This window comes from Carcharodon carcharias, chromosome 24 (assembly GCF_017639515.1).
Source record: "Carcharodon carcharias isolate sCarCar2 chromosome 24, sCarCar2.pri, whole genome shotgun sequence".
NCBI classification, from domain to species: domain Eukaryota; kingdom Metazoa; phylum Chordata; class Chondrichthyes; order Lamniformes; family Lamnidae; genus Carcharodon; species Carcharodon carcharias.
In genome coordinates, this window is record NC_054490.1 from 10,532,298 (window position 1) to 10,553,617 (window position 21,320).

At 52.5% G+C, this 21,320-nt stretch overlaps 1 protein-coding gene across 1 annotated transcript in view; it reads left to right on the forward strand.

Annotated features, from left to right (window-relative positions):
• The window catches only part of LOC121269335 (sarcoplasmic/endoplasmic reticulum calcium ATPase 2-like), a 231,911-nt gene that overhangs the window by 202,499 nt on the left and 8,092 nt on the right, over nucleotides 1-21,320 (forward strand). Inside the window, exons 12-14 of the mRNA XM_041173886.1 lie at nucleotides 15,292-15,417; nucleotides 17,932-18,150; nucleotides 20,447-20,782. Coding sequence (XP_041029820.1) covers nucleotides 15,292-15,417; nucleotides 17,932-18,150; nucleotides 20,447-20,782 — 681 coding nt within the window. The remainder of the gene's footprint in view (nucleotides 1-15,291; nucleotides 15,418-17,931; nucleotides 18,151-20,446; nucleotides 20,783-21,320) is intronic.

Sequence of the window (21,320 nt, forward strand, 5' to 3'; positions counted from 1 at the left end):
TGGGATTGAGTGGGCTATAGATCACTCAGAGTGATGGTGGGAGTGAGTGGGCTGTAGATCACACAGAGAGAGAGTGATTGGTGGGATTGAGTGGACTGTAGATCACACAGAGAGAGTGATGGTGGGAGTGAGTGGACTGAAGATCACGGAGAGAGAGAGAGAGTGATGGTGGGAGTGAGTGGACTGTAGATCACACAGGGAGAGAGAGAGAGTGATGGTGGGATTGAGTGGGCTGTAGATCACACAGAGAGAGAGTGATGGTGGGAGTGCTTGAACTGTAGATCACCCAGAGAGAGTGATGATGGGAGTGAGTGGGCTTAAATCACACAAAGAGAGAGTGATGGTGGGAGTGAGTGGACTGTAGATCACACAGAGAGAGAGTGATGGTGGGAGTGAGTGGACTGTAGATCACACAGAGAGAGAGTAATGTGGGAGTGAGTGGGCTGTAGATCACACAAAGAGAGAGTGATGGTGGGAGTGAGTGGGCTGTAGATCACACAGAAGAGCGAGTGATGGTGGGAGTGAGTGGGCTGTAGATCACACAGAGAGAGTGAGTGTGATGGTGGGAGTGAGTGAGCCGTGATCACACAGAGAGAGAGTGATGGTGGGAGTGAGTGGGCTGTAGATCACACAGAGAGAGTGATGATGGTGGGAGTGATAGGGCTGTAGATCACACAAAGAGAGAGTGATGGTGGGAGTAAGTGGGCTTTAAATCACAAAGAGAGGGTGATGGTGGGAGTGAGTGGACTGTAGATCACACAGAGAGAGAGTGATGGTGGGAGCTAGTGGGCTGTAGATCACACAGAAGAGAGAGTGATGGTGGGAGTGAGTGGGCTGTAGATCACACAAAGAGAGAGTGATGGTGGGAGTGAGTGGGCTGTAGATCACAGATAGGAAGAGAGAGTGATGGTGGGAGTGAGTGGGCTGTAGATCACAGAGAGAGTGATGATGGGAGTGAGTGGGCTTAAATCACACAAAGAGAGTGATGGTGGGAGTGAGTGGACTGTAGATCACACAGAGAGAGAGTGATGGTGGGAGTGAGTGGGCTGTAGATCACACAAAGAGAGAGTGATGGTGGGAGTGAGTGGGCTGTAGATCACACAAAGAGAGAGTGATGGTGGGAGTGAGTGGGCTGTAGATCACACAGAGTGTGATGGTGGGAGTGAGTGGGCTGTAGATCACAGAGAGAGAGAGAGTGTGATGGTGGGAGTGAGTGGGCTGTAGATCACACAGAGAGAGAGTGATGGTGGAGTGAGTGGGCTGTAGATCACACAGAGAGAGAGTGATGGTGGGAGTGAATGGGCTGTAGATCTCACAATGAGAGAGTGATGGTGGGAGTGAGTGGGCTGTAGATCACACAAAGAGGGAGTGATGGTGGGAGTGAGTGGGCTTTAGATCACACAGAGAGAGAGAGTGTGATGGTGGGAGTGAGTGGGCTGTGGATCACACAAAGAGAGTGATGATGGTGGGAGTGTGTGGGCTGTAGATCGCACAAAAAAGAGTGATGGTGGGAGTGAGTGGGCTGTAGATCACACAGAGAGAGTGTGATGGTAGGAGTGAGTGGACTGTAGATCACACACAGAGAGAGTGATGGTGGGAGTGAGTGAGCCGTAGTTCACACAGAGAGTGATGGTGGGAGTGAGTGGGCTGTAGATCACAGAGAGAGAGAGTGTGATGGTGGGAGTGAGTGGGCTGTAGATCACACAGAGTGATGGTGGGATTGAGTGAGCTGTAGATCACACAGAGAGAGAGTGATGGTGGGATTGAGTGGACTGTAGATCACAGAGAGAGAGAGAGTGTGATGGTGGGAGTGAGTGGGCCGTAGATCACACAGAGAGAGAGAGTGATGGTGGGAGTGAGTGGACTGTAGATCACAGAGAGAGAGTGATGGTGGAAGTGAGTGGACTGTAGATCACAGAGAGAGAGTGATAGTGGGAGTGAGTGGACTGTAGATCACAGAGAGTGAGAGTGATGGTGGGAGTGAGTGGACTGTAGATCACGCAGAGAGAGAGAGAGTGATGGTGGGAGTGAGTGGACTGTAGATCACACAGAGTGATGATGGGAGTGAGCGGACTGTAGATGACACAGAGAGAGAGAGTGATGGTGGGAGTGATTGGACGGTAGATCACACAGAGTGAGTGATGGTGGGAGTGAGTGGACTGCAGATCACACAGAGAGAGAGAGTGATGGTGGGAGTGAGTGGGCTGTAGATCACAGAGAGAATGATGATGGGAGTGAGTGGGCTGTAGATCACAGAGAGAGTGATGATGGGAGTGAGTGGGCTGTAGATCACACAGGGAGAGAGAGAGTGATGGTGGGATTGAGTGGGCTCTAGATCACACAAAGAGAGAGTGATGGTGGGAGTGAGTGGGCTGTAGATCACAGAAAGGAAGAGTGAGTGATGGTGGGAGTGAGTGGGCTGTAGATCACACAAAGGGAGTGATGATGGTGGGAGTGAGTGGGCTGTAGATCACACAAAGATAGAGTGATGGTGGGAGTGAGTGGGCTGTAGATCACACAGAGAGAGAGTGATGGTGGGAGTGTGAGCCGTAGATCACACAGAGAGAGAGTGATGGTGGGAGTGAGTGGGCTGTAGATGACGCAGAGAGAGAGAGAGTGATGGTGGGAGTGAGTGGGCTGTAGATCTCACAGAGAGAGAGTGATGGTGGGAGTGAGTGGGCTGTGGATCACACAAAGAGAGTGACGATGGTGGGAGTGAGTGGGCTGTAGATCACACAGAGAGAGAGTGATGGTGGGAGTGAGTGGGCTGTAGATCACACCGAGAGAGAGAGTGATGGTGGGAGTGAGTGGACTGTAGATCACACATAGGGAGAGAGAGTGATGGGGGGAGTGAGTGGACTGTAGATCACACAGAGTGATGATGGGAGTGAGCGGACTGTAGATCACAGAGAGAGAGAGAGTGATGGTGGGAGTGAGTGGACTGTAGATCACACAGAGTGAGTGATGGTGGGAGTGAGTGGACTGCAGATCACACAGAGAGAGAGAGAGTAATGGTGGGAGTGAGTGGACTGTAGATCACACAGAGAGAGGGTGATGGTGGGCGTGAGTGGACTGTAGATCAGAGAGAGAGAGAGAGATGGTGCGAGTGATTGGGCCGTAGATCTCACAGAGAGAGAGAGCGTGATGATGGGAGTGTGGACTCTAGATCACACAGGGAGAGAGAGAGTGATGGTGGGATTGAGTGGGCTATAGATCACTCAGAGAGTGATGGTGGGAGTGAGTGGGCTGTAGATCACACAGAGAGAGAGTGATGGTGGGATTGAGTGGACTGTAGATCACACAGAGAGAGTGATGATGGGAGTGAGTGGGCTGTAGATCACAGAGAGAGAGTGATGATTGGAGTGAGTGGGCTTTAAATCACACAAAGAGAGTGATGGTGGGAGTGAGTGGACTGTAGATCACACAGAGAGAGAGTGATGGTGGGAGTTAGTGGGCTGTAGATCACACAAAGAGAGAGTGATGGTGGGAGTGAGTGGGCTGTAGATCACACAAAGAGAGAGTGATGGTGGGAGTGAGTGGGCTGTAGATCACAGATAGGAAGAGAGAGTGATGGTGGGAGTGAGTGGGCTGTAGATCACAGAGAGAGTGATGATGGGAGTGAGTGGGCTTTAAATCACACAAAGAGAGTGATGGTGGGAGTGAGTGGACTGTAGATCACACAGAGAGAGAGTGATGGTGGGAGTGAGTGGGCTGTAGATCACACAAAGAGAGAGTGATGGTGGGAGTGAGTGGGCTGTAGATCACACAAAGAGAGAGTGATGGTGGGAGTGAGTGGGCTGTAGATCCCACAGAGTGTGATGGTGGGAGTGAGTGGGCTGTAGATCACAGAGAGAGAGAGAGTGTGATGGTGGGAGTGAGTGGGCTGTAGATCACACAGAGTGATGGTGGGATTGAGTGAGCTGTAGATCACACAGAGAGAGAGTGATGGTGGGAGTGAGTGGACTGTAGATCACAGAGAGAGAGAGAGTGTGATGGTGGGAGTGAGTGGGCCGTAGATCACACAGAGAGAGAGAGAGTGATGGTGGGAGTGAGTGGACCGTAGATCACAGAGAGAGAGTGATGGTGGGAGTGAGTGGACTGTAGATCACAGAGAGTGAGAGTGATGGTGGGAGTGAGTGGACTGTAGATCACGCAGAGAGAGAGAGAGTGATGGTGGGAGTGCGTGGACTTTAGATCACACAGAGTGATGATGGGAGTGAGCGGACTGTAGATCACACAGAGAGAGAGAGTGATGGTGGGAGCGAGTGGGCTGTAGATCACAGAGAGAATGATGATGGGAGTGAGTGGGCTGTAGATCACAGAGAGAGTGATGATGGGAGTGAGTGGGCTGTAGATCACACAGGGAGAGAGAGAGTGATGGGATTGAGTGGGCTCTAGATCACACAAAGAGCGAGTGATGGTGGGAGTGAGTGGGCTGTAGCTCACAGAAAGGAAGAGAGAGTGATGGTGGGAGTGAGTGGGCTGTAGATCACACAGAGAGAGAGTGATGGTGGGAGTGTGAGCCGTAGATCACAGAGAGATAGTGATGGTGGGAGTGAGTGGGCTGTAGATCACAGAGGGATAGAGAGTGATGGTGGGAGTGAGTGGACTGTAGATCATAGCGAGTGAGAGTGATGGTGGGAGTGAGTGGACTTTAGATCACACAGAGTGATGATGGGAGTGAGCGGACTGTAGATCACACACACAGAGTGAGTGATGGTGGGAGTGAGTGGACTGCAGATCACACAGAGAGAGAGAGTGATGGTGGGAGTGAGTGGGCTGTAGATCACAGAGAGAGTGATGTTGGGAGTGAGTGGGCTGTAGATCACAAAGAGAGTGATGGTGTGAGTGAGTGGGCTGTTGATCACACAGGGAGAGAGAGAGTGATGGTGGGATTGAGTGGGCTATAGATCACTCATTGAGATGGTGGGAGTGAGTGGGCTTTAAATCACAAAGAGAGACTGATGGTGGGAGTGAGTGGACTGTAGATCACACAGAGAGAGAGTAATGGTGGGAGTGAGTGGGCTGTAGATCACAAAAAGAGAGTGATGGTGGGAGTGAGTGGGCTGTAGATCACACAAAGAGCGAGTGATGGTGGGAGTGAGTGGGCTGTCGATCACAGAAAGGAAGAGAGAGTGATGGTGGGAGTGAGTGGGCTGTAGATCACACAAAGAAAGAGTGATGGTGGGAGTGAGTGGGCTGTAGATCACACAGAGAGAGAGTGATGGTGGGAGTGTGAGCCGTAGATCACAGAGAGAGAGTGATGGTGGGAGTGAGTGGGCTGTAGATCACACAGAGAGAGAGAGAGTGATGGTGGGAGTGAGTGGGCTGTAGATCTCACAGAGAGAGAGTGATGGTGGGAGTGAGTGGGCTGTGGATCACACAAAGAGAGTGACGATGGTGGGATTGAGTGGGCTGTAGATCACACAAAGAGAGAGTGATGGTGGGAGTGAGTGGGCTGTAGATCACACAAAGAGAGAGTGATGGTGGGAGTGAGTGGGCTGTAGATCACAGATAGGAAGAGAGAGTGATGGTGGGAGTGAGTGGGCTGTAGATCACAGAGAGAGTGATGATGGGAGTGAGTGGGCTTTAAATCACACAAAGAGAGTGATGGTGGGAGTGAGTGGACTGTAGATCACACAGAGAGAGAGTGATGGTGGGAGTGAGTGGGCTGTAGATCACACAAAGAGAGAGTGTTGGTGGGAGTGAGTGGGCTGTAGATCACACAGAGTGATGGTGGGATTGAGTGAGCTGTAGATCACACAGAGAGAGAGTGATGGTGGGAGTGAGTGGACTGTAGATCACAGAGAGAGAGAGAGTGTGATGGTGGGAGTGAGTGGACTGTAGATCACAGAGAGAGAGTGATGGTGGGAGTGAGTGGACTGTAGATCACAGAGAGTGAGAGTGATGGTGGGAGTGAGTGGGCCGTAGTTCACACAGAGAGAGAGAGAGTGATGGTGGGAGTGAGTGGACAGTAGATCACAGAGAGTGAGAGTGATGGTGGGAGTGAGTGGACTGTAGATCACGCAGAGAGAGAGAGAGTGATGGTGGGAGTGCGTGGACTTTAGATCACACAGAGTGATGATGGGAGTAAGTGGACTGTAGATCACACAGAGAGAGAGAGTGATGGTGGGAGTGAGTGGGCTGTAGATCACAGAGAGAATGATGGTGGGAGTAAGTGGGCTGTAGATCACAGAGGGAGTGATGATGGGAGTGAGTGGGCTATAGATCACACAGGGAGAGAGAGAGTGATGGGATTGAGTGGGCTCTAGATCACACAAAGAGCGAGTGATGGTGGGAGTGAGTGGGCTGTAGATCACAGAAAGGAAGAGAGAGTGATGGTGGGAGTGAGTGGGCTGTAGATCACACAAAGAAAGAGTGATGGTGGGTGTGAGTGGGCTGTAGATCACACAGAGAGAGAGTGATGGTGGGAGTGTGAGCCGTAGATCACAGAGAGAGAGTGATGGTGGGAGTGAGTGGACTGTAGATCACACAGAGAGAGAGTAATGGTGGGAGTGAGTGGGCTGTAGATCACACAAAAAGACAGTGATGGTGGGAGTGAGTGGGCTGTAGATCACACAAAGAGCGAGTGATGGTGGGAGTGAGTGGGCTGTAGATCACAGAAAGGAAGAGAGAGTGATGGTGGGAGTGAGTGGGCTGTAGATCACACAAAGAAAGAGTGATGGTGGGAGTGAGTGGGCTGTAGATCACACAGAGAGAGAGTGATGGTGGGAGTGTGAGCCGTAGATCACAGAGAGAGAGTGATGGTGGGAGTGAGTGGGCTGTAGATCACACAGAGAGAGAGAGAGTGATGGTGGGAGTAAGTGGGCTGTAGATCTCACAGAGAGAGAGTGATGGTGGGAGTGAGTGGGCTGTGGATCACACAAAGAGAGTGACGATGGTGGGATTGAGTGGGCTGTAGATCACACAAAGAGAGAGTGATGGTGGGAGTGAGTGGGCTGTAGATCACACAAAGAGAGAGTGATGGTGGGAGTGAGTGGGCTGTAGATCACAGATAGGAAGAGAGAGTGATGGTGGGAGTGAGTGGGCTGTAGATCACAGAGAGAGTGATGATGGGAGTGAGTGGGCTTTAAATCACACAAAGAGAGTGATGGTGGGAGTGAGTGGACTGTAGATCACACAGAGAGAGAGTGATGGTGGGAGTGAGTGGGCTGTAGATCACACAAAGAGAGAGTGTTGGTGGGGGTGAGTGGGCTGTAGATCACACAGAGTGATGGTGGGATTGAGTGAGCTGTAGATCACACAGAGAGAGAGTGATGGTGGGAGTGAGTGGACTGTAGATCACAGAGAGAGAGAGAGTGTGATGGTGGGAGTGAGTGGACTGTAGATCACAGAGAGAGAGTGATGGTGGGAGTGAGTGGACTGTAGATCACAGAGAGTGAGAGTGATGGTGGGAGTGAGTGGGCCGTAGTTCACACAGAGAGAGAGAGAGTGATGGTGGGAGTGAGTGGACTGTAGATCACAGAGAGAGAGTGATGGTGGGAGTGAGTGGACTGTAGATCACAGAGAGTGAGAGTGATGGTGGGAGTGAGTGGACTGTAGATCACGCAGAGAGAGAGAGAGTGATGGTGGGAGTGCGTGGACTTTAGATCACACAGAGTGATGATGGGAGTAAGCGGACTGTAGATCACACAGAGAGAGAGAGTGATGGTGGGAGTGAGTGGGCTGTAGATCACAGAGAGAATGATGGTGGGAGTAAGTGGGCTGTAGATCACAGAGGGAGTGATGATGGGAGTGAGTGGGCTATAGATCACACAGGGAGAGAGAGAGTGATGGGATTGAGTGGGCTCTAGATCACACAAAGAGCGAGTGATGGTGGTAGTGAGTGGGCTATAGATCACAGAAAGGAAGAGAGAGTGATGGTGGGAGTGAGTGGGCTGTAGATCACACAAAGAAAGAGTGATGGTGGGTGTGAGTGGGCTGTAGATCACACAGAGAGAGAGTGATGGTGGGAGTGTGAGCCGTAGATCACAGAGAGAGAGTGATGGTGGGAGTGAGTGGGCTGTAGATCACACAGAGAGAGAGTGATGGTAGGAGTGAGTGGGCTGTAGATCTCACAGAGAGAGAGTGATGGTGGGAGTGAGTGGCCTGTGGATCACACAAAGAGAGTGACGATGGTGGGAGTGAGTGGGCTGTAGATCACACAAAGAGAGAGTGATGGTGGGAGTGAGTGGACTGTAGATCACACAGAGAGAGAGTGATGGTGGGAGTGAGTGGGCTGTAGATCACACAGAGATAGAGTGATGGTGGGAGTGAGTGGGCCCTAGATCACACAGAGAGAGAGAGAGTGATGGTGGGAGTGAGTGGACTGTAGATCACACAGAGAGAGGGTGATGGTGGGAGTGAGTGGACTGTAGATCACACAGAGAGAGGGTGATGGTGGGCGTGAGTGGACTGTAGATCAGAGAGAGAGAGAGATGGTGCGAGTGAGTGGGCCGTAGATCACACAGAGAGAGAGAGAGTGATGATGGGAGTGAGTGGACTGTAGATCACACAGGGAGAGAGAGAGTGATGGTGGGATTGAGTGGGCTGTAGATCACTCAGAGAGTGATGGTGGGAGTGAGTGGGCTGTAGATCACAGAGAGAGTGAGAGTCATGGTGGGAGTGAGTGGGCCGTAGATCATACAGTGAGAGAGAGAGTGAGGTTGGGAGTGAATGGACTGTTGATCGCAGAGAGAGAGAGTGATGGTGGGATTGAGTGGACTGTAGATCACACAGAGAGAGTGATGATGGGAGTGAGTGGGCTGTAGATCACAGAGAGAGAGTGATGATGGGAGTGAGTGGGCTTTAAATCACACAAAGAGAGTGATGGTGGGAGTGAGTGGACTGTAGATCACACAGAGAGAGAGTGATGGTGGGAGTGAGTGGGCTGTAGATCACACAAAGAGAGAGTGATGGTGGGAGTGAGTGGGCTGGAGATCACACAGAGAGTGATGGTGGGAGTGAGTGGGCTGTAGATCACAGATAGGAAGAGAGAGTGATGATGGGAGTGAGTGGGCTGTAGATCACAGAGAGAGAGAGAGTCATGGTGGGAGTGAGTGGGCCGTAGATCATACAGCGAGAGAGAGAGTGAGGGTGGGAGTGAATGGACTGTTGATCACAGAGAGAGAGAGTGATGGTGGGAGTGAGTGGACTGTAGATCACACAGTGAGCGAGAGAGTGATGGTGGGAGTGAATGGACTGTAGATCACAGAGAGAGAGAGTGATGATGTGAGTGAGCAGACTGTAGATCACAGAGAGAGAGAGAGTGATGGTGGGAGTGAGTGGACTGTAGATCAGAGAGAGAGAGAGAGATGGTGGGAGTGAGTGGACTGTAGATCAGAGAGAGAGAGAGAGAGATGGTGGGAGTGAGTGGGCTGTAGATCACAGATAGGAAGAGAGAGTGATGGTGGGAGTGAGTGGGCTGTAGATCACAGAGAGAGAGTGATGGTGGGAGTGAGTGGACTGTAGATCACAGATAGGAAGAGAGAGTGATGGTGGGAGTGAGTGGACTGTAGATCACAGAGAGAGAGTGATGGTGGGAGTGAGTGGACTGTAGATCACAGAGAGAGAGTGATGGTGGGAGTGAGTGGACTGTAGATCACGCAGAGAGAGAGAGAGTGATGGTGGGAGTGCGTGGACTTTAGATCACACAGAGTGATGATGGGAGTAAGTGGACTGTAGATCACACAGAGAGAGAGAGTGATGGTGGGAGTGAGTGGGCTGTAGATCACAGAGAGAATGATGGTGGGAGTAAGTGGGCTGTAGATCACAGAGGGAGTGATGATGGGAGTGAGTGGGCTATAGATCACACAGGGAGAGAGAGAGTGATGGGATTGAGTGGGCTCTAGATCACACAAAGAGCGAGTGATGGTGGGAGTGAGTGGGCTGTAGATCACAGAAAGGAAGAGAGAGTGATGGTGGGAGTGAGTGGGCTGTAGATCACACAAAGAAAGAGTGATGGTGGGTGTGAGTGGGCTGTAGATCACACAGAGAGAGAGTGATGGTGGGAGTGTGAGCCGTAGATCACAGAGAGAGAGTGATGGTGGGAGTGAGTGGACTGTAGATCACACAGAGAGAGAGTAATGGTGGGAGTGAGTGGGCTGTAGATCACACAAAAAGACAGTGATGGTGGGAGTGAGTGGGCTGTAGATCACACAAAGAGCGAGTGATGGTGGGAGTGAGTGGGCTGTAGATCACAGAAAGGAAGAGAGAGTGATGGTGGGAGTGAGTGGGCTGTAGATCACACAAAGAAAGAGTGATGGTGGGAGTGAGTGGGCTGTAGATCACACAGAGAGAGAGTGATGGTGGGAGTGTGAGCCGTAGATCACAGAGAGAGAGTGATGGTGGGAGTGAGTGGGCTGTAGATCACACAGAGAGAGAGAGAGTGATGGTGGGAGTAAGTGGGCTGTAGATCTCACAGAGAGAGAGTGATGGTGGGAGTGAGTGGGCTGTGGATCACACAAAGAGAGTGACGATGGTGGGATTGAGTGGGCTGTAGATCACACAAAGAGAGAGTGATGGTGGGAGTGAGTGGGCTGTAGATCACACAAAGAGAGAGTGATGGTGGGAGTGAGTGGGCTGTAGATCACAGATAGGAAGAGAGAGTGATGGTGGGAGTGAGTGGGCTGTAGATCACAGAGAGAGTGATGATGGGAGTGAGTGGGCTTTAAATCACACAAAGAGAGTGATGGTGGGAGTGAGTGGACTGTAGATCACACAGAGAGAGAGTGATGGTGGGAGTGAGTGGGCTGTAGATCACACAAAGAGAGAGTGTTGGTGGGGGTGAGTGGGCTGTAGATCACACAGAGTGATGGTGGGATTGAGTGAGCTGTAGATCACACAGAGAGAGAGTGATGGTGGGAGTGAGTGGACTGTAGATCACAGAGAGAGAGAGAGTGTGATGGTGGGAGTGAGTGGACTGTAGATCACAGAGAGAGAGTGATGGTGGGAGTGAGTGGACTGTAGATCACAGAGAGTGAGAGTGATGGTGGGAGTGAGTGGGCCGTAGTTCACACAGAGAGAGAGAGAGTGATGGTGGGAGTGAGTGGACTGTAGATCACAGAGAGAGAGTGATGGTGGGAGTGAGTGGACTGTAGATCACAGAGAGTGAGAGTGATGGTGGGAGTGAGTGGACTGTAGATCACGCAGAGAGAGAGAGAGTGATGGTGGGAGTGCGTGGACTTTAGATCACACAGAGTGATGATGGGAGTAAGCGGACTGTAGATCACACAGAGAGAGAGAGTGATGGTGGGAGTGAGTGGGCTGTAGATCACAGAGAGAATGATGGTGGGAGTAAGTGGGCTGTAGATCACAGAGGGAGTGATGATGGGAGTGAGTGGGCTATAGATCACACAGGGAGAGAGAGAGTGATGGGATTGAGTGGGCTCTAGATCACACAAAGAGCGAGTGATGGTGGTAGTGAGTGGGCTATAGATCACAGAAAGGAAGAGAGAGTGATGGTGGGAGTGAGTGGGCTGTAGATCACACAAAGAAAGAGTGATGGTGGGTGTGAGTGGGCTGTAGATCACACAGAGAGAGAGTGATGGTGGGAGTGTGAGCCGTAGATCACAGAGAGAGAGTGATGGTGGGAGTGAGTGGGCTGTAGATCACACAGAGAGAGAGTGATGGTAGGAGTGAGTGGGCTGTAGATCTCACAGAGAGAGAGTGATGGTGGGAGTGAGTGGCCTGTGGATCACACAAAGAGAGTGACGATGGTGGGAGTGAGTGGGCTGTAGATCACACAAAGAGAGAGTGATGGTGGGAGTGAGTGGACTGTAGATCACACAGAGAGAGAGTGATGGTGGGAGTGAGTGGGCTGTAGATCACACAGAGATAGAGTGATGGTGGGAGTGAGTGGGCCCTAGATCACACAGAGAGAGAGAGAGTGATGGTGGGAGTGAGTGGACTGTAGATCACACAGAGAGAGGGTGATGGTGGGAGTGAGTGGACTGTAGATCACACAGAGAGAGGGTGATGGTGGGCGTGAGTGGACTGTAGATCAGAGAGAGAGAGAGATGGTGCGAGTGAGTGGGCCGTAGATCACACAGAGAGAGAGAGAGTGATGATGGGAGTGAGTGGACTGTAGATCACACAGGGAGAGAGAGAGTGATGGTGGGATTGAGTGGGCTGTAGATCACTCAGAGAGTGATGGTGGGAGTGAGTGGGCTGTAGATCACAGAGAGAGTGAGAGTCATGGTGGGAGTGAGTGGGCCGTAGATCATACAGTGAGAGAGAGAGTGAGGTTGGGAGTGAATGGACTGTTGATCGCAGAGAGAGAGAGTGATGGTGGGATTGAGTGGACTGTAGATCACACAGAGAGAGTGATGATGGGAGTGAGTGGGCTGTAGATCACAGAGAGAGAGTGATGATGGGAGTGAGTGGGCTTTAAATCACACAAAGAGAGTGATGGTGGGAGTGAGTGGACTGTAGATCACACAGAGAGAGAGTGATGGTGGGAGTGAGTGGGCTGTAGATCACACAAAGAGAGAGTGATGGTGGGAGTGAGTGGGCTGGAGATCACACAGAGAGTGATGGTGGGAGTGAGTGGGCTGTAGATCACAGATAGGAAGAGAGAGTGATGATGGGAGTGAGTGGGCTGTAGATCACAGAGAGAGTGAGAGTCATGGTGGGAGTGAGTGGGCCGTAGATCATACAGCGAGAGAGAGAGTGAGGGTGGGAGTGAATGGACTGTTGATCACAGAGAGAGAGAGTGATGGTGGGAGTGAGTGGACTGTAGATCACACAGTGAGCGAGAGAGTGATGGTGGGAGTGAATGGACTGTAGATCACAGAGAGAGAGAGTGATGATGTGAGTGAGCAGACTGTAGATCACAGAGAGAGAGAGAGTGATGGTGGGAGTGAGTGGACTGTAGATCAGAGAGAGAGAGAGAGATGGTGGGAGTGAGTGGACTGTAGATCAGAGAGAGAGAGAGAGATGGTGGGAGTGAGTGGGCTGTAGATCACAGATAGGAAGAGAGAGTGATGGTGGGAGTGAGTGGGCTGTAGATCACAGAGAGAGAGTGATGGTGGGAGTGAGTGGACTGTAGATCACAGATAGGAAGAGAGAGTGATGGTGGGAGTGAGTGGACTGTAGATCACAGAGAGAGAGTGATGGTGGGAGTGAGTGGACTGTAGATCACAGAGAGAGAGTGATGGTGGGAGTGAGTGGGCCGTAGATCACACAGCCAGAGAGAGAGTGATGTTGGGAGTGAGTGGACTGTAGATCACAGATAGGAAGAGAGAGTGATCGTGGGAGTGAGTGGGCTGTAGATCACAGAGAGAGAGTGATGGTGGGAGTGAGTGGGCCGTAGATCACACAGCGAGAGAGAGAGTGATGTTGGGAGTGAGTGGACTGTAGATCATAGAGAGAGAGAGAGTGATGGTGGGAGTCAGTGGGCTGTAGATCAGAGAGAGAGAGGGAGTGATGGTGGGAGTCAGTGGGCTGTAGATCAGAGAGAGAGAGGGAGTGATGGTGGGAGTGAGTGGGCTGTAGATCGCAGAGAGTGATGGTGGGAGTGAGTGGGCTGCAGATCACACAGAGAGAGAGAGTGATGGTGGGAGTGAGTGGGCTGCAGATCACAGAGAGAGAGCGATGGTGGGAGTGAGTGGACTGTAGATCCTGGGCCGTGTGTGGCGTTGGGGATGGGTAATAAATGCTGGCCGAGCCAGCCGTGCCCAGACCCCCATGAATGAACGAGATTCAGACAGCGATACCCTTGAGCTGATCTATTCTCAGCCCCTTCTGCCCTAATGGGTCGAGAGGGGGCGGTCAGCCTATTGTTTGTTTGTTTACTCAGTAAGACTGGGTTCAGAGTTAAGTTTCATCCCCACCAATCGCTGTAGGTGTGCTGCGAACTCATGTGATGTTTTCCTTTAACTTGAGGCCTGGACCGTGAGCATTGTCCCAAAATGGGGATTCAGGGTGAAGGAAGATGATGTGTGGATGGGGTTAGGACACAGATCTGCCATGGTCGAATTGAATGGCATAACAGCCTCAAAAGGCACTGAATGGCCGCCTCCTTTTCGTGTGGAAGAGGCTCAAAGGGCTGAATGGCCTTTTGCTGATCCCTGTGTTATAGGCCTGAGGGGCTGAATGGCCTCCTGCTGTCCTTGTGTTTTGACCTGAGGGGCTGAATGTCCTCCTGCTGTCCCTGTGTTTTGACCTGAGGGGCTGAATGGCCTCCTGCTGTCCCTGTGTTTTGACCTGAGGGGCTGAATGGCCTCCTGCTGTCCCTGTGTTATGGGGCTAAAGGGCTGAATGGACTCCTGCTGTCCCTGTGTTTTGACCTGAGGGGCTGAATGGCCTCCTGCTGTCCCTGTGTTATAGGCCTGAGGGGCTGAATGGCCTCCTGCTGTCCCTGTGTTATAGGCCTGAGAGGCTGAATGGCCTCCTGCTGTCCCTGTTTTATAGGCTGAGGGGCTGAATGGCCTCCTGCTGTCCCTGTGTTATAGGCCTGAGGGGCTGAATGGCCTCCTGCTGATCCCTGTGTTTTGACCTGAGCGGCTGAAAGGCCTCCTGCTGTCCCTGTGTTATAGGCCTGAGGGGCTGAATGGCCTGCTGCTGATCCCTGTGTTTTGACCCGATGGGCTGAATGGCCTCCTGCTGTCCCTGTGTTATAGGCCTGAGGGGCTGAATGGCCTCCTGCTGATCCCTGTGTTTTGACCTGAGGGGCTGAATGGGCTCCTGCTGTCCCTGTGTTTTGGGGCTGAATGGCCTCCTGCTGTCCCTGTGTTATAGGCTGAGGGGCTGAATGGCCTCCTGCTGTCCCTGTGTTATAGGCCTGAGGGGCTGAATGGCCTCCTGCTGTCCCTGTGTTATAGGCTTGAGGGGCTGAATTTTCTCCTGCTGTCCCTGTGTTATAGGCTGTGGGGCTGAATGGCCTCCTGCTGTCCCTGTGTTATAGGCCTGAGGGGCTGAATGGCCTCCTGCTGTCCCTGTGTTATAGGCCTGAGAGGCTGAATGGCCTCCTGCTGTCCCTGTGTTATAGGCCTGAGGGGCTGAATGGGCTCCTGCTGTCCCTGTGTTATAGGCTTGAGGGGCTGAATTTTCTCCTGCTGTCCCTGTGTTATAGGCTGTGGGGCTGAATGGCCTCCTGCTGTCCCTGTGTTTTGACCTGAGGGGCTGAATGGCCTCCTGCTGTCCCTGTGTTATAGGCTGTGGGGCTGAGTGGGGGAGCTGATAGATTGTAAACATTATTGGCGAACACTCCTGCTGCTCCTGTCCCACAGCCGTGTGAAGGTTGGAGGTTCCTGCCCCATGCCCAGCTCACTGTTCTCTCTCCTCTCTCAGGTCATCAAACAGCTGATGAGGAAGGAGGTGACCCTGGAATTCTCTCGGGATCGCAAGTCCATGTCTGTTCTCTGTTACCCCAACAAACCCACCCGCAGCTCTGCAGGAGCCAAGATGTTCGTCAAGGTTCTCATCCAGCTTGCTGCACAGTTCACCCTTCAACAATACTCACTCCGACCTTGTCCCCCTCCCTCCGTCCCTCCCTCGCTCCTCCCCCTCCCTCCCCCTTACCCCTCTGCTCCCTCTCCCTCCACCTTATCCGTCTGCTCCCTCTCCCTCCCCCTTACCCCTCTGCTCCCTCTCCCTCCCCCCTCTGCTCCCCCTCCCTCCCCCTTACCCCTCTGTTCCCTCCCACCCCCTTACCCCTCTGCTCCCTCTCCCTCCCCCTACCCCCCAGCTCCCTCTCCCTCCCCCTTACCCCTCTGCTCCCTCTCCCTCCTCCTTACCCGTCTGCTCCCTCTCCCTCCCCCTTACCCCTCTGCTCCCTCTCCCACCCCCTTACTCCTCTGCTCCCTCTCCCTCCCCCCTCCACGGCTCCCTCCCTCTCCTCTCTTGCTGGGTCCTTCCATCTCTTCCCTCCTTGACACCCTCTCCCTCCCTCCCTGTCCCCTCCCCCCTCTGTCCCCTCTCCCTGTGTTCTCTCTCTCTCTTTCTGTCACTGTCACTCCACCCTCCCTCCCTCCCTCTCCTCCTCCTCTCCGTGTTATTACTGTATTTTCTCTCTCACTTTCTGTCTCTGTCTCTCTCCTCTTCCCCGCCCCCCACCGTACTGACTGTGTTCTCTATGTCTTTCACTCTTTCTCTTCTCTCTCTCCCCCTCTCCCTGTACTGACTGTGTTCTCTGTCTGTCTCTGCCTCTCTCCTCTCTCTCCCTGTACTGACTGTGTTCTCTCTCTCTCTGTCTCTTTCTGTCTGTCTGTCTGTCTCCTCTCTCTCCCTGTACTGACTGTGTACTCTCTCTCTGTCTCTGCCTCTCTCCTCTCTCTCCCGGTACTGACTGTGTTCTCTCTCTCTGTCTCTGCCTCTCTCCTCTCTCTCCCTGTACTGACTGTGTTCTCTCTCTCTGTCTCTGCCTCTCTCCTCTCTCTCTCTCTCTGTCTCTGCCTCTCTCCTCTCTCTCCCTGTACTGACTGTGTTCTCTCTCTCTGTCTCTGCCTCTCTCCTCTCTCTCCCTGTACTGACTGTGTTCTCTCTCTCTCTGTCTCTGCCTCTCTGCTCTCTCTCCCTGTACTGACTGTGTTCTCTCTCTCTGTCTCTGCCTCTCTCCTCTCTCTCCCTGTACTGACTGTGTTCTCTCTCTCTCTGTCTCTGCCTCTCTGCTCTCTCTCCCTGTACTGACTGTGTTCTCTCTCTCTGTCTCCCTCCTCTCTCTCCCTGTCCTGACTGTGTTCTCTGTCTCTGTCTCTTTCTGTCTGCCTCTCTCTCCTCGCTCTCTCCCCCCACCCCGTACTGTCTGTCTCTCTCCCTCTCCCTATACTGACTGTTCTCTCTCTCTCTGTCTCTTTCTGTCTCTGCCTATCTCCTCTCTCTCCCTGTACTGACTGTGTTCTCTCTCTGACTGTCTCTTTCTGTCTCTGCCTCTCTCCTCTCTCTCCCTGTACTGACTGTGTTCTCTCTCTCTGTCTCTGCCTCTCTCCTCGCTCTCCCTGTCCTGACTGTTCTCTCTCTGTCTCTTTCTGTCTGTCTCTCTCTCCTCTCTCTCTCCCCCCACCCCGTACTGTCTGTCTCTCTCCCTCTGCTGACTGTTCTCTCTCTCTCTCTCTCTCTGTCTCTTTCTGTCTCTGCCTCTCTCCTCTCTCTCCCTGTCCTGATTGTGTTCTCTCTCTCTCTGTCTCTTTCTGTCTCTGCCTCTCTCCTCTCTCTCTCTTTCTGTCTCTGCCTCTCTGCTCTCTCTCCCTGTACTGACTGTGTTCTCTCTCTCTCTGTCTCTGTCTCTCTCCTCTCTCTCCCTGTACTGACTGTGTTCTCTCTCTCTCTGTCTCTGCCTCTCTCCTCTCTCTCCCTGTACTGACTGTGTTCTCTCTCTCTCTCTCTCTCTCTCTGTCTCTGCCTCTCTGCTCTCTCTCCCTGTACTGACTGTGTTCTCTCTCTCTCTGTCTCTGCCTCTCTGCTCTCTCTCCCTGTACTGACTGTGTTCTCTCTCTCTGTCTCTGTCTCTCTCCTCTCTCCCTGTACTGACTGTGTTCTCTCTCTCTCTGTCTCTGCCTCTCTCCTCTCTCTCCCTGTACTGTGTTCTCTCTCTCTCTGTCTCTGCCTCTCTCCTCTCTCTCCCTGTCCTGACTGTGTTCTCTCTCTCTCTCTCTCTCTCTCTGTCTCTGCCTCTCTCCTCTCTCTCCCTGTACTGACTGTGTTCTCTCTCTCTCTGTCTCTGCCTCTCTCCTCTCTCTCCCTGTACTGACTGTGTTCTCTCTCTCTCTGTCTCTCTCCTCTCTCTCCCTGTCCTGACTGTGTTCTCTCTCTCTCCCTCTCTCTCTGTCTCTGCCTCTCTCCTCTCCCTGTACTGACTGTGTTCTCTCTCTCACTCTCTGTCTCTTTCTGTCTGTCTTTCTCTCCTCTCTCTCTCTCCCCCCACCCTGTACTGCCTCTCTCTCCCTCTACCTATACTGACTGTTCTCTCTCTCTCTCTATCTCGCTCCCCAGGGTGCTCCGGAGGGTGTGATCGAGAGGTGCCGCTTCATCCGGGTGGGCTCCGACAAGTTCCCTCTGACAGCGCCCCTGAAGGAGCAGCTCCTCGGGGTGATCCGGGAGTGGGGTACTGGCCGGGATACCCTCCGCTGCCTGGCCTTAGCCACCCGGGACCACCCACTCAGGAAGGAGCAGCTGAAACTCGAGGACCCCGGTCTGTTTGCCGAGTATGAGGTGAGTGACCCGGGGTGGCGGGGGGAGGGGGGGGTGGGGGGGCGGGGGTCGGGGGGGAGGGTGGGGGGGGGGGGGCGGTGTGCAAGCGGGGCCCCTCGAGCTGCTCGGGCAGGGGGGGCTCTGCACTGGACGCTGCTGAAAGTGGCATCATTTTACTGCCCGTTGAAAGAGAGATGCCTTCGTGATGGTGGGGAGCAGTAAAACTGACTTGCCTGCTCGTTTATGACCTTGCTGCGATTGGGAGCTTGCTGTGCGCACATGGGGCTGCTGTGTTTCTGACAGTTCGGTCGTCGCCACACTTCAACGACCCTTCGTTGTCTGGGAAGCACTTTGGGATGTCTGAAGATGGTGAAATCACAGTTCTGTCTTTTTACTACCTCCTCTTATCACATCGCCTTTCGGTGACAGTGTGAGGTGGCAAAAGTTGCTGGAAAACTGGGATTATCTCCTCTGATGGTTAATGCTCTCTCTCCCGCTCTGTTTAACGTGTGTTTTCTTTCTCTCTCTCTCTCTCTCTCTCTCTCTCTTCCCCCCCCCCCCTCTCTGTTTAACTCTCCCTCGCTGTTTAATGCTCCTCTCTCCCTCTCAGGTGTTGAACACACTCTTTCCCTCCCTCTGATGTTTAACAGGCTCTTTCACTCCCCGTCTCTGATGCTTAACATTCCCTCTTTCCCTGATGTTTAATTGTGTCTGTGTCTCTGTCTCTCTCTCTCTCTCTCTCTCTCAAATGTTTAACCATCTCTCTCTCATATTCAAATTCTCTCCCTCTTCCCTCTCCCTCTTTCCCTCTTCCCCTCCCCCTCTCCCTCTTACCCCTGCCCCCTCCCTCTCTCTCTTTCTCTCTCTCTGCCCCCAACTCTCTCTCCCTCTCCCCCCAACTCTCTCTCCCTCTCCCCCCAACTCTCTCTCCCTCTCCCCCCAACTCTCTCTCCCTCTCCCCCCAACTCTCTCTCCCTCTCCCCCCAACTCTCTCTCCCTCTCCCCCCTCTCTCCCTCCCTCCCCCTCTCTCTCTCTCTCTCTCCCTCTCCCCCCCTCTCCCATTTCTCTCCTTTTCTCTCTCCTTCCCCTCTCTCTCCTCCCCCTCTCTCTCCTCCCCCTCTTTCTCTTCCCTCTCTCTCTTTAACCCCCTCCCTCCCTCCCCCTCTCCCTTTCCCTATCTTTCTCTCCCTCTCTACCCTCCCTCCCACTCTCCCTCCCCCCGTCTCTCTCTCTCTCTCTCTCTTCCTCTCTCCCTCTCCCCCCCTTTTACACTTTCTGTCCTCTGTGATATTTAATTTCCCTCTCTCCCTGATATGTAACATTTCACTCTCTGTTTAATGCAATCTCTGATTTATAACATTACCCTCTCGCGCGCTCTCTCTCTCTCTCTCTCTGTTTAACATACACACACTCCCTGATATTTAACGTCTCTCTCTCTCTCTCTCTGTTTAACGCACTCTCTGATATATAACGTCTCTCTCTCTGTTTAACGCACTCTGATATATAACGTCTCTCTCTCTGATATATAGCGTCTCTCTCTCTCTGTTTAATGCACTCTCTGATATATAACGTCTCTCTCTCTCTCTGATATATAACGTCTCTCTCTCTCCCTGATATATAACGTCTCTCTCTCCGATATATAACGTCTCTCTCTCTCTGTTTAACGCATTCTCTGATATATAACGTCTCTCTCTCTGAATGATAACATTTCTCTCTTTGTTTAACGCACTCTCTGATATATAACGTCTCTCTCTCTCCCTGATATATAACGTCTCTCTCTCTCTCTGTTTAACGCACTCTCTGATATATAACGTCTCTCTCTCTCTCTCTGATATATAACGTCTCTCTCTCTCTCTGATATATAACGTCTCTCTCTCTCTCTGATATATAACGTCTCTCTCTCTCTCTGATATATAACCTCTCTCTCTCTCTCTGATATATAACGTCTCTCTCTCTCTCTGATATATAACCCCTCTCTCTCTCTCTCTGATATATAACGTGTCTCTCTCTCTCTCTGTTTAACGCATTCTCTGATATATAACGTGTCTCTCTCTCCCTGATATATAACGTCTCTCTCTCCCTGATATATAACGTCTCTCTCTCCCTGATATATAACGTCTCTCTCTCTCTCTCTGTTTAACGCACTCTCTGATATATAATGTCACTCTCCCTGATATATAACGTCTCTCTCTCTCTCTCTGTTTAACGCACTCTCTGATATATAATGTCACTCTCCCTGATATATAACGTCTCTCTCTCTGTTTAACGCACTCTGTGATATATAACGTCTCTCTCTCTCTCCTCCCACCCCCCCAGATGGACCTGACGTTTGTAGGCTGTGTGGGAATGCTGGACCCACCACGGAAGGAGGTTACTGACTCAATCCGGCTGTGCCAGCAGGCAGGGATCCACGTCATCATGATCACTGGTGACAACAAGGGCACAGCCGTGGCCATCTGCCGGCTGATTGGCATCTTCGGGCCGGACGAGGAGGTGGGCCTCAAGGCCTTCACCGGCCGGGAGTTCGACGAGCTGAGCCTGGAGGCCCAGAGTGCAGCCGTGCAGAACGCTCGCTGTTTCGCACGGGTAGAGCCCTCGCACAAGTCCAAAATCATCGAGTTCCTACAGTCGCTGGACGAGGTCACGGCAATGGTGAGTGTGGAAGGAACGATTGGGTGAGGGGGAGCAGGTGGGGTGGGTGCAGGAGCTGGAGGAGATTACAGAGATAGGGAGGGTTGTAGGGGCTGGAGGAGGTTGCAGAGTGACGGGGGGTTGTAGTGGCTGGAGGAGGTTACAGAGATAGGGAGGGTTGTAGGGGCTGGAGGAGGTTACAGAGATAGGGAGGGTTGTCATGGCTGGAGGAGGTTACAGAGATAGGGAGTGTTGTAAGGGACTGGAGGAGGTTACAGAGATAGGGAGGGTTGGAGGAGGTTACAGAGATAGGAAGGGTTGTAAAGGACTGGAGGAGGTTACAGAGATAGGGAGGGTTGGAGGAGGTTACAGAGATAGGGAGGGTTGGAGGAGGTTACAGAGATAGGGAGGGTTGGAGGAGGTTACAGAGATAGGGAGGGTTGGAGGAGGTTACAGAGATAGGGAGGGTCGGAGGAGGTTACAGAGATAGGGAGGGTCGGAGGAGGTTACAGAGATAGGGAGGGTCGGAGGAGGTTACGGAGATAGGGAGGGTCGGAGG